The following is a 13,597-nucleotide window of genomic DNA, read 5'->3' as shown; positions in this document are numbered from 1 at the left end:
TTGGCCTTCTGGGGACAAGATGTTTTAAATAGTGAAATAGCAGCCATCTGCTTAGGAAAATGTCTGTGAGATCGTATCAGTTTTGCTGAACTTTCACAGGAGGTGAGAGAGGATTGCTCTGAGACCTGTCAGAGGTTTGATAATCAGCACATGCAATAAATTAGAAAGCAACAAGCTGCTATTCCCATTGCTCTAGCACTTGATTACACCGACTGATAATTTGAAGGAACTGATTTGATTTCTTCTCCCCTCATTTCCAGCAATATCTTCAAGGGATCAGCAGTGTGCATGTACAGCATGGCTGATGTCAGGAGGGTGTTCCTTGGCCCCTATGCCCACCGAGATGGCCCCAACTACCAGTGGGTGCCCTACCAAGGGCGAGTGCCATATCCACGGCCAGGAACTGTGAGTACCCTGAGAAATCTGCACTGGGAAAACTGTGGAAAGTATTTTCACACATTACGGGGTCCTGGAGCTGAGATCCAGCAAAGAAACTGACACAGATAACAAAATGGATAGAGTGGCAGAAGGGAAAACTAACAGTTCCTCCAGGTCCAGAATATACTGATTTTCTTGTGACATATGGAACTGCAGTAACAGCTTCATTTGGATTTTAATTTTGGCATTCATATTAACAACTTCAAAAGAATTTTTGGTAATGGCTGGGGAATTTTACTGAAAGTCACGTATTTCATAAATTATATTGCATTATCATTTCCTTGGAATTTGGTTTTTTTCCCCAAATATTGGCTGAGCCACTTTGTGAGAATGAATGGAAAACAGGGGATTTGCTTGACTATTAGGAACTTTCAGTCAACATTAAATCTAGGACAGCAAAACACATATTTCTGTAATAAATTATAAAATTACTACAGTGGTTTCCAGCTTCCGCTGGGAATTTTTTTAAACGTCTGCTTTTACCTGATTCTCTGATTCTAGTTTATAAATGACTAAAATATCAATCTATATAAGACAGCCATATTTCAACTGATATCATCACATTCCAGAAATATTTAATTACCTCTGAAATTTCCAGTAGTCTAAGAAGATGGGACATTTATGAAAAAAGTATTAATTGTATGCATTGGAGTTTCTCCTTAGTTTGTATATGTCAGAGAATTGTCATTGCATAAGATTATATATATGCACATGTATACATATAAATGTATATGTGCAAATATATATATGTCTACAGCATTATTTTTAAAGTATTTTTAAATATAAGGCACAAAAGAAAGCAGGAATAGCTTTGCTTCTTTAGTTCATCATATTTTCTACTTTTCTCTGGTGTGTTTGAAATTGTCCTTTCAAATCTGATCTTTCAACTGATATATATGCTCAGCTAATGAAAATTACTTCCTAAGTAAAAGAAAACAGTGGCTCCCTGACAGCTGGATTCCTCAGCACTCTTCACTCCTTTACTGCAACTGAAGGAATTTTTAATTTTTTCCAGAGTTAAAAGCTCTGCAGCATAAAAAAGGCTTTGTTTCTCATCTGATGGCAAACCTTTTTTTCTCAAATTATGACAATTAATTCTGCTATATCAGGGATTTAGGTTTTTTTAAAGTTTTGTTGGTTTACAGCTCTGTAGAAAATGTGAATGAGTAGATATTTTTTGGTATTTCTTGAATAGCTGTTCTCACTTTTTCGTTTAAAAGACTTAGTGTTCATTATTCTGTTTCTTTATATTCCTCTTTGATTCCAGTATCAATTAACCTTTCTGGACAAAACCAGATACTAGATATTATGTAGAACTATGGACAAAGAAAATTGTTGCATGTTTCTATTACAGAAATAGACTGAGATAAAGAACTGACTACTGCACACAGGCTCTGTTGTATTCATTCCTCTGCAGAGATCAAATGCAGCTCTGTTGAGATTCTAAATGCACAACTCAAATATTTGCTCTTAAGACCAGCAGTTCTGTGTCCTGTGACACAGTTTGGCCTCAGCTCTGCTCAGGGTTACTCCAGCAGGGAGTAACTCCAGCAGGGTTAATCTGCTGAGGGTTTCTTTCTTTCTCTGAGGGTCTTGATCTGAGTTGCATATGAGAAAAGAATAACTTGATCAACTTCCCCAGAATAAGCAGAAAAACAAGGACCATAACCCAGCCCTTAAGTGATAAAGTGAACTAAGACACCCGAGCCTTTGTCAAAGTAAGGAAATGCAGTTTGGTTACAAATTCTTTTGTTTCTGGCTATCCTATTAGAATGGAGCTTACCTTTACAATTTCATCATAAAATGCTTTTATGAAGATTCACAAAGTGCAGAGATGTTCAGATTCCACTGTAAGCTGTTTTCTTGCCTAAAGGCAAATGTGATCCCAAATTTTACAGTCTGCTTATGGATGTCGTGCAGAGGACCGTACCACTGTAAATGTTAGAGTGGCTGAGGCAGCAGTTTGTCCTATCCCAATGCCCATGACTCTAATCCTGTGTTCTGCCACTCTGAAAAAAAAGGAGCACCCTCACAGTTGCTAAAATCATTCTGTTGTATTAACAGGATAAAACAGAATTTTAAAATGAGGTGCATTTTGGGCTGGAAAGAAGATTTTTGTTTCTAAAGTGATAAAATTGTGTGTGTTTTCAATGAGTTGAAGATCTGAGAATAAAGAAGAAAAAAGATTATGAAGTTCTTTAGATGTCAGACCTTTGGACTCCTTTTCCAAGAAATGCAGAAAGATGGGAGAAAAAAACCTGATCTTCTTAGAGTAATTCATTTCCAGATTGCACTGCAGTTAAACAGTGCTGAATTATCTCAGGAATTTAATAGGTGAAGTGCCAGTAAACTTGTTGAGCATCTGGTGATTTGCCCAGTATGAGTAAAAGAAAAGTAAATGTTTTTTGAAAATCAGAAAGCTTTGTAAACAATTCTACATCAGTTTCACATGTAACAAAGAAGTTGCCAGAATTTTTCCTCTAAGAGCTACAGGACTTGTTTATCTCTTTCTTTCTTTCTTCTTCTTTCTTTCTTTTCTTTCTTTCTTCTTCTTTCTTTCTTCTTCTTTCTTTCTTTCTTTCTTTCTTTCTATCTTTCTTTCTTTCTTTCTTTCTTTCTTTCTTTCTTTCTTTCTTTCTTTCTTTCTTTCTTTCTTTCTTTCTTTCTTTCTTTCTTTCTTTCTTTCTTTCTTTCTTTCTTTCTTTTTTTCTTTCTTTTTTTTAAATTTTTTTTTATTTTTTTTTATTTTTTAAACTGTTTAAAAGTATCTGGGAGAAAGGGAAGGACATCTTAACTCAGGTACCTAATCCTGAATTGCTATCTGACTTTCTGTGAATTCTGCTCAGGAGCTCAGGTTTTCTCTGCTTAATGGCACTAAGAGTTATGACCAAAGAACTTTTTCTTCCTACCAAAATGTAGATATTGGTTTGTTCTGTTGGATTCCTTACTGGGCCTAGTTCAGGTAATGCACCTTAAACTTCACATGAAAAGACACAGGGTTACAGTAATTTTTTTATTCTCAGAAAAGCAAGTGTTCCAAGGAGTAATAGAGGTCTTAGAATTGAGAGTTTTATTCAAACACACAGAATTACTACTCTAATTCTAGTTTTATGAATTTTCTGTGCAAATTATATCTTGGTCCCTAGAATGATAGAATATCCTGAGTTGGAAAGGAACCACAAAGGCCAGTGAGTCCAACTCCTGACTCTGAACAGAACAGCCCAAGAATTGCACCATGTGCCTGAGAACATTGTCCAAATGCTTTCTGAGCTTTGGCACTCTTGGTGCTCTGACCACTTCCCTTGGGAGCTTGTTTCATATTGCTGCAAGTAAAATCCTTTGTTAGAAAATGAGCCAGAAAGTAAATATTCAAGCAGTTGAAACACAGCTGAAATTCATTTGCCTAAAAGTGAAATGAACATTCATTTAGTATTTTTTTCAGTGTTTGCCCAGCTGCAATTAACAACACTTAGTTCTTGTGTACTGATTTTTATACATGGAGTACTTTACAGCTATTATCTAATTAATTGTTATCTAATTAATCCAAGTAATTAGTATCAAACTGTAGTTGGAATATTAACTGATTAATTAATCTAGCAAATTTAAAATTTAAGTGTAGCGTTTGAAACACTGTCTTTGAGACAGACAATGGTTTGACCAATAATTATGAAAAGTCCATCTGATTTTCTTTTTGTAATAATTTTGTACAAAAAAGCAAGAACATATAATAAGAAGAAAAAGGTTAAAAAATCTTGAAAAATAAAATAGATAGCTAATTTGCTTTCTGCTTTGTCTGTTCCACGTGCCTTAATCAAGTATTCTTCTCTCCATTCTTCCCTTCCAAACAGAATGCAGGAATTTGCTTACTAACAAATAAGCCAGCAAGGGACAGGACAATTTGCACTTTATATGTCCATGCTGGAAGCATCCCTTTGCTGAGTATAGCAACTACTCTTTTTGACAACATTGATTTTTAAATTTCATTTCTGTTGAATTATTAATAATTTGGATCAAGGTGATAGCAAAGACAATTGATTTCTTCTGTTGAGCTTCCTGCAAGGTCTGGATTCTTGCTTAATAAGATCTTGTCTGCTAGGGTTTTAATTTAATTGGAAGGTATTTTATACTTGGATATAAAGGGCAAATTATCCTCGGGCATTTTAACACCAGTTGTTTATATTTGAAGTTCAAATACTGCAAAATAATTATTTTCAGCTGGGATTCAGTGTTTTATATGTCTTCAAGAGTTACCTGAACAGATCAGCAGTTTGGGTCACCAAGACCTTTGACAAGTATCTTTGGTCTGGACTCATTGTGGCTTGTTCTCTTCACCCATTCAACCATACTAATACACTACTAATGGTTATGTTAATGTTACAGCTAACTGTTCACAAAATACTTACCAATTCTACAGAAGAGCTGAGGACAAATGGTGGTGATCAACCACAGTTCTTGAGTCTCTGAAGGGGAAATGTAATAGCTGAAAGTCGAGAAATACTTTTGTGGCTACCAACATCATAGTCTTACCTCTCCATTCCTTTCCAGCCTCTGGTTTCTGCTTACAGTAGGAGAACATAAGCTAAATGTGAAAAGTAGAACTCTGTTGTTCTCACAGATGAGAGGCAAAAATGTCTAGCCCCGCCCTGGGTATATACAGGGGAAAAGTGACTTTTCTGTCTTACATCATGGGCCAGATTCATCCCCATGGGATGCCAGCTGCTCTGTCACTGTGCAGTACAGTGAGGGGTTACTGCAGATCCTTGATGAAACCCATCTCACCTAAGAGTTCATGTGGATGGTGTGATGAGTAACACTCACAGAATGCTTTCTTTAGAATTCCAGGGGAGAAAAAAGATACATTTAAGACATGACTCACTAGATTTGATTTAGTGTAACAGAATCCACATAATCAGGGCTACATGGAGGACACAGAGTTGTTGAGACAAGCAGGGGTTTGAAAAGTCAGTAGAACAGGGCATTGTCCCAGGATTTAAGGATTTGGTTCCTCACGTAGAGATTTGGACTTCCAGTCAACTTCTGAAGACAATACTTTGAAACAAAGATGATGATATAATTAATTAATTTTGTGTTGTATACATAACCAAGCACTGAATTGCTTACCTTGTGTTGAATTATTTAGATATTTCAGTATTTCTGCCTTCTGACAATTAAAGACTAATACTAATCACAACTGGACTTGAAAGCCTTTTGCAGTGAAAAGGAAGAAGAAAAGTGATGTTTGAAGGTCTTTTGCATTCTGTTAACCAAATTGGTTAAATCCAGAATAGATTATGAGTGACAGAATTAACTTTCGCAGTCTGTCACAAAACATTTAATTATAGACTTCCATAGATGGGATGATAAATAATAAAATGTAAGCACTTCCTTTTTTTATTTCTAGTGTCCCAGTAAAACTTTTGGAGGTTTTGATTCCACCAAGGACCTACCTGATGAAGTTATCACTTTTGCCAGAAGTCATCCTGCCATGTACAACCCAGTATTCCCCATCAACAACCGTCCCATCATGATTAAAACAGACGTGGATTACCAGTTCACACAGATCGTGGTGGATCGAGTAGATGCAGAAGATGGCCAGTATGATGTGATGTTCCTTGGCACAGGTGAGAGGTCCTGAATCTGCCTGTATGCTCCTCCAGGATTGGTGGAAACCTAGAGCAGATAAAAATTCATTCCCTGAAAGAACACTGACTGAAGAACAGTGCAAACCTGTGAAAATCTGGGGTGGGACCCAAAACTGTGCATGTGGGGAGGTCTTTGTTGCAAACTTCACTGTTACAGGTTCAGGCTATAGCCTGCACCACTTAATTCTTTAGGAGCTTTGCCAACTGGATTAAGATCAAACCACCCTCTTTCCAACTACTGCTATTGGGGGTTTTTATTAGAGATATCTTGCCTTATTAATTATAATTTAGTATTAAAATGAGGGGTTTGAGGTACCCATTTTGAAGTGCAGCATAAAAAGTATTAATGTGAATGAGGCAAATATCCAGGTATGGTAAAAGTCTTTTGTGCCTTTCAAGTATTTCAAGTATTGTCTTAAGATGCTCAGCTGTTCAGGCAAGAGGGTGCATCATTTTACTTAAGATGAAGATATCTGGCACAAATGAAGTGTTTTCAGAAGTGCTGGTATTCAGCTAGAAAGATGATATCCTTTCCAAAGCATTTTCAGAGTCAGCTTGGTCATCTTAGAGAATTGTAAATATGCACTCAGAAAAGACATTTTTTCCAGAAAGGTAATAATGAGAAAGAGTGTCTAAAAATTAGCTGATCTGCATTTTCCTAAATTTAGTGGTTTCAAAACTGTGCTGGTAGCAATTGGGGAATCTGTTTCTTCATCTCTGTAAGTTTTACATTAGTTTCTGATGTTTCAGTTATGCTGAATAAATGTATTTTAAACTTCTACTCAACATAATTAGACATTGTAATTAGACATTGGCATCAGAGGCCAAACCAAATCAAACCAAAATCATACTGCTTCTTTTCAGTGTTGGACCTAAAAAACACCTTAATGTCTGTCTTAAAACAGTCCAACTTTTTACATGCTTTAAATACACTTCTGGTACTCCATCCCTGGGGTCAGATTTCCAAAGCAATGAATGTAAGAAGTCTTTCATGTTGATGCCTGAAATGTATTATGAGTAAACTGAGAGCTGATGAAGCTTTGTGTACCAAACACAGTGCAAGCATAACAATTCAGAACATTTACTGCAGAAAACACAGCTCTGCAGGAAGGGTTAAAGCACTTCAAAGCTGTAAACTGAGTTATTAGATACCAGTGCTACAGTATGTTCTTGTGTAAAACACTGAAAAGTAGTTTCATATGATTTTACACAACATATATATTTTCCATCACACATTAGAGACTTCAATGTCATCCACAATTCACAATGTTTGGTGCCTTTCAACAAGTCCTTTATGACCTGATTTGGCCTACAAAAAACAAATTAGTGGCATACTAATCGGATGGCATGATGCTGAACAAACATAAGCAACTTATTTAAGTATATTTCTTGAGCAAAAGAGGTGACATTTAACTCTCCAAAGCTTGGCCTTTGGACTAAGAAAGATGCATTGGCTTCTGCAAGGGAAAACAAAAAGTTCTTCCAGAGACTCAATTTACTTTCTTCAAAGCTTCTGTTAGAGTAAGATGAGAAGACAGAAATTCTTTTCTTTTTCAGACAGTGCAGGAGGATTTGCTCAAAACTGAGCTGCAGCTTCTAGATAGTTACCATTGCATACATTGGTTATTTTGTTCTTATTATGTCTAGCAGTTCTTACATAAGTCAGTCAGGCAAGATCTCCTTCTAAAAGAACCTAAATGATAATTTTGACCTCTGAGTTGCGAGTTTAGGGTTTTCCTAAACCACTAATATATAGGTGTGTGGTAAATGCTCAGGATTCCACCCAGTACTGGTGATAGCCCTGCTCACAAACTATAAGAAAAGTGTTGAAACATTAATATTTGCAATTGGCAAAAGATATTTCAGCATCAAAATCACATCTTTCTAAGTGCAGAGTGTTATTAGTTTTTTAAAATACTACTTTTATCCGTAGAAACCATCCTTTTCCAGCAGAAGGTCATAGCCTCACGGGACAAGAACTGGCATTACGACACCCACACATGGAGCTGGAGCACAAAAGATGCTTCATGCTCCTCTGAGCTCACTGTCCTTCTTGTGGTTTTCAGAATCAGAAAAGTTGTCTTCCACGTGGGGGGAAAGGTAAAGAGGCAGTACCAAGGCTCTGCCTGCCTTCTGCCAGAGAGCTGCACTGAGCCAGCTGCTCAGAGTCAGAGGAATCAGAAACAGATACACAATCAGCATGTATTACTTCTTCCCAAGCAAAGAACTAACTGGGAAGCAGATTAGGGACTCCAGTCACAGTCCATTTTCCTACTTGGTGATCTGAACCTATGACAAAGTCAGAATTATGCTCCCTGGGGTATGACTGGGTTTTTCTGTGCAGGTCTGTCCCATCAGATTAGATAATATTTCTCTGTATTTTCCCATTGCTGTTTGAGCAATCTACATTATTCCCATGTGCTGCTGAACTGCAGTATGTTGAAGAAATACTTTTTTTTCCTTTTCATTGAATAACTGATGATAATTGAACAGAACATAATTAATAGCCATCCAGTGTGGTCACATTTTCCTTTCCTGTGGGGGAAATCTTGAGCTGAGCAGTTTCTTTCCCACTGTGATTGTACCAGTGTGTTTCACAATGAAAATAAAATCCTATCGGCATGCCTGAAAGTAATCAAAAGAAACAGGATTTCATGCATCTCCTGATTGTCCAATGTTTGGCATCCTTTGGCACAGTTAAAGTACTTCTGTCAGTAAAGCAAATTAATAATAGTAATCTTATCTTTCTGAGCAGAGCCTATTGATCCTAGAGGAGACGCCTGACTCCGTTTGTGTGAAATTGTCCGAAATGCTTCTCTGTGAGACTCGATGTGGAGCTCAGATAAAGCCCCACTTTGGTACCTGTGGCCTGACCAGAGTCTCCACAGTGATGAACTCAGTGTGCCTTTGACCTCAGAGGATTTCTTGAGATCAGGCAACTGTAATTGTTGCAGGAGCCACTTAAAAGTCTGACCTTTTGTTGAAACAACATTATGGGAAACTTGTGTCTGCTCAGTGCCCGCTCAGTCTGTTTTATGAAAAATCTCCCTTTATTTCTGTCATTTAATGGATTGTGACTGAGGACAGTCCTAGTCCAACACAGAATAGAGTTGTGACACTTGGCTATATTTATGAGGTCAGAGTTGTTTTCACCCATAAAATGTGTTTTCCTCAAAACCACAGTCATCATATTATCAGGATAATTAAGGAAATTACCTCATCAATTAAATTACAAACATAACTACTGTTAGATTATCTCTTAGTCTGAATTACTCTGTTGTAGAAATGTGGATTTTTTTCTTACTATTTTAAAGTTTATATTGCATTTGTTCTGTACCATTCTTAATATTTCTTGTTTTAAATATAGTCAATTATTAGCAGTGACCATAATGAAAACCACTGCAAAACCACTTATTTAGTATATTTTACTAGCTTAATTTATATGTGTAGATGCCTAAATAAAAAGAGAGATACACTTTGGTTTGTTGTTGCTTTAAAAAATAGCTGTTGATTTGTGTTTTTTTAGAATAATATATGAATTTGTGGCTAATGAAGGAAAACAGTGATGTACATATTCTGGGGAAAAAGAAATTGCTTCCTTCTAAAATTCTAAAAATATGTATCTAGAAACCAACATTTACTTAAAGGAAAGCAGAGGGGAAAAAATAAAAGACCTCAGTTCTACAGGATATTCCAGGGTTTTTTAGAATATTGAAATACAAAATCATGTAAAGAAGTACCAGAATTTTCTTATTGAATCAATAGCTTTTAAGTCAGTCACCCTATAAAAACATTTCTAATGCAAGTGATCGCTTTGTCTAAATTTTATGTGCATTTTAGATATAGAAGTAGAGAGTTGTCATCTTTTTATTCAGAAATTTAAGCTAACACCCACAAATTATACATACTTATAAAATATATATATATATATATCTGATTTTGTGTAATTGATGATTAAGTTCTTGTTTTAAGAATGTCAACCTTTATAGTTATTTGAGAATTTTATCCCCTAAAAATGCCTTGTGTTTTCCTAAACCATTAAAGCTGTAGGATGTGGAACATGAAAAGTCCTTAGGGACATAGTTATTCTACCTGTGATACATTTACATGGCACTACACTTGGCTGGTTAAAAAGAAAAGTGGCATACAGATTGTTTCCATTTCAGAGAGTCTGCAGTGATGTGTGCCAACCTAGAAATGGTTCTTTGTGTTTTTGTTGTTTCCTGAAAATTGTGTTCATAGAAACAAAGAAATAAATTGCAGATGCAGAAGCTGAATAACAGAGATGGTCTTTAACTTCAACCATATTCACAGAACCAAAGACTGTGGTTCTGGAATTTGAAGTGCTGGCCTTGTAAATTTTAAAATTGTTGTTGCAAAACTCCAAAAATGTAATTTGATATAACACTAAAATGCTGGTGTACACCTATTTCTAAACCAAAGGCACAAACTGTATGCTTTTCACCCCTCAGTGGAGAGCCAGCATCTCACACACAGTGAAATACAGATGCCTTAAGGGGCTTATCCATCTTAGGTACTTTGTTTGACACAGGGAAGATTGCATGTACTTAAGAGACCTAACAGCTTCATCTGGCTAAGAACGTTTGTCCAGATGGTTTTGTATCCATACTGCAGTAGCTTCATATGCATTTTAAGAAAGACAAACATCATATCCAAAATGGACAATAAAACACACCTGCATAAATTTAGAGCATTTCCTTCCCTGGCCATGAATCTGTAATTTTATACTGTCACTTAAATAGTATTTCAGTCCTGTCTGTTCCTTAATAACTATAATAGTATGTATTTTCTTTGTTGCATTTTGATGATTGAAATACTTAAATATCCTTTATTGTTTTCTGAAGTTATTTTAAATAGCAGTTCTTTTGAATGAGTGCTGAGAGATACGTAGCTTGGTAGTCTTTATATGTGATATAATTATATACTACAAGAAATTCTGGCTGCTACAAAGCAGAAGTATTCATCTTAAGCACTTTTTTTTTGTTTGTTTTTTTTAAATTTTTTTTTATTTTCCTTTTCAAGATATTGGAACAGTTCTTAAAGTGGTTTCAATTCCTAAGGAGACTTGGCACGAATTAGAGGAAGTCTTGCTGGAAGAAATGACAGTCTTTCGGGTAAGTGCAGCTGAATTTCAAGTGTCAGGTTGTAGATTTCTCTGTGGACAGCTGCAAACTCAACTTCTTGCAGTCTAGCCAAGGAATAGCCTGGCATACCCCTCTAATTAGCTTGTCATTTGGAGACCCAGACACTAGTCAAAATAAACCTTGAAACTTTCAGTGCGAGCTGGAGGTTAATGATAAAAGAAATGGCATTCTGGACTCTTGCTTGGTGATTTTAAAAGTAAATTAGTATTCCTAAATTGTAGAGCTGTTGCATGCTGGAGTTAAATATCTACCTGTGCAGGTCTGGGAGCAATGCCCGTCTGTTGTCTCCCACAGAGATAGGCAATATACAGATTTATAATTGCATCAACTCTCAAAACCATTCAGACTTTCAGCATATTGTAACTAGGAAGATGCTTCAGGTAAACCCGTGATCTGCCCAGATTTCTTATGCTTTATTATCCGAGGAACAAAGTGTTTATATTTTCAAAGGTCACTTTGGGGTCTCATTTTCATGGTTTGACACAAGGCACCATAAACACCCCTTAACTCTAGTACTTTTTGGTGAAATCAATCTTTTCCATTTTTCCTGTTGGAGCCACCTAAAAAATACGGCATCCCGTAGGCAGCCCTGCAAGGCAAGGCTGAGTAAACCTTTCAAACACTTCCCAGACAGAACCCAGGGATATCTTGTGTTTTGTACACAAGAAGGAATCATTTCCATTCCCCACGTTTTTCTTTCTGTCAGTGCCGTTTTATGGCACCATTTTCCGTCTCCAGGGGTTGGTCCCAGGCTGGGAGCAGGAGGTTGGTGTGACAGGGTGAAGATGCTGCTGGCACCCTCCAGGAGCCTCTTTTGTGCATCTCACTCCAGCTGTGCCGACAGGGACCGTGCCCTGGACCTACCTACATCCTCATCAGGCTTCATTGCCATCCCTTCACCTCATTTTTCTGAGCAGAGACAAGATAGCTAAGGAGAGCTTCTTACGGGCATTCCTGCCATTCCTGGTGCCAGTCTTGCTCAGAAACCTCTGTTTTGAGTGCAAGATACCACTGAAAAAATGTGTGTCCCTGTTCTTGCAATCCACGTGGGTTTATGGGGACAGAAGTCTAGGGTACTTTTTTCTTTCTTAACATTAAAATAAAGTAGAAATTATAAGAAGAAAATGAGACAATTTTTTTTTCTTTTGCTTTTTATATGCATGAAAAGTCATTACATGAAAACAGGGTAATTTGGAAATTGTTGAAAATATATCAGTCTTTTCCCTGAAACTAGTAGAAGTGTCAAGCTAAAGGAGATCAGAAAAATATGAAAGGAAAAGTAGGAAAATAGATGGAATTAATTTTACTTGAGAAAGGTTTTACAGAAGTAGAAGTTAATGGCAAATTCAAATTTGTAATTTTAGTTTACATGTGTATTTTTTCATTGCATAAAAGTATTTTGGTGTTCTGGTTTACTTGAAAGCTCAATTATCTCTTTAGGCATGTATTTAAGCCTTAAAAAGGGCATTAATGTAATTCAGTGGAATAAGCAAAATTTGTTTACATAAAATATGAATCTTTCGATAGGGAATTTCCAACAGATTTTACATGTACCTCATCCAAATGTAAGTTTTCTTTAGTTGTAAAGAGTATACATGCATCATGAACAATGCATTTTGATGTTAAGCTGCAATGTGCTGAGTGCGGTGCTTTTCATTTAAAATTCCTCAAAGCTGAAAGTCTTTCATATCTGTTACATTGATAACAAATGCCTCTTTAAACCCCATTTGTGCAATATTTCGCTGAACAGCTGAGCAAACAAACTAATGAGTTCAATTTTCATTCAAATGTTACATTTAATTGATGCTTTCTAATATAAGGTCTATTAACCCCTCTGCAAAGGCAAGTCCCTGCTTACCATCCACTGACCCGTATCAAATTCTCTCAGGATAAGCAAGTTGAAAACCATACAAGTGTAAAAGCTTAATAAGGACTTTATTAATGCACACAACCAAAAATATGATGTATAGCATCAATAGCAGATTTCTAGATGGAATAAAGTTCATACAGAATTGAGTTGTGCACTGTCTATTATGCCACTTTTAAAATTAAAATCTACCCAAGAACCTGGACCTAGAAGTTGTAACAGTTGATTAAATAATGGATATTCCAGAGTGCAAAGAACCTCTTGCTCCTTTTGGCTGCATGTTATGAAAATGCATGTAACTTCTTTGTAAGTGAATATTGTGGAGCAGGTTAAAAGATCATATCTGGGATTAAAACTTATTCTTATGAATAAAATTTCACTGGAATGGTGTTTTCACACTGATGTACTTAAAATTAGTTGCTCATTTCAGTATTTTACCTTTAATAGGTCATATCTGTGAATTTTCATATAGCCATTATTATTTT

General features: G+C 36.2%; 1 protein-coding gene across 1 annotated transcript in view; it reads left to right on the top strand.

Moving 5' to 3' along the window:
• The window catches only part of SEMA3A (semaphorin 3A), a gene marked incomplete at its 3' end in the record, with an annotated part of 138,941 nt that extends 127,113 nt beyond the window's left edge, over positions 1 to 11,828 (top strand). The window contains exons 10-13 of the mRNA XM_079304479.1: positions 261 to 405; positions 5,840 to 6,059; positions 11,124 to 11,215; positions 11,802 to 11,828. Coding sequence (XP_079160605.1) covers positions 261 to 405; positions 5,840 to 6,059; positions 11,124 to 11,215; positions 11,802 to 11,828 — 484 coding nt within the window. The remainder of the gene's footprint in view (positions 1 to 260; positions 406 to 5,839; positions 6,060 to 11,123; positions 11,216 to 11,801) is intronic.
• Between the last annotated feature and the right edge of the window lie 1,769 nt (positions 11,829 to 13,597).

This window comes from Erithacus rubecula, assembly GCF_903797595.1.
Source record: "Erithacus rubecula genome assembly, chromosome: 4".
NCBI classification, from domain to species: domain Eukaryota; kingdom Metazoa; phylum Chordata; class Aves; order Passeriformes; family Muscicapidae; genus Erithacus; species Erithacus rubecula.
The sequence above is the reverse complement of the archived record's forward strand: the minus strand, read 5'-3'. Positions and strand labels throughout refer to the sequence as shown.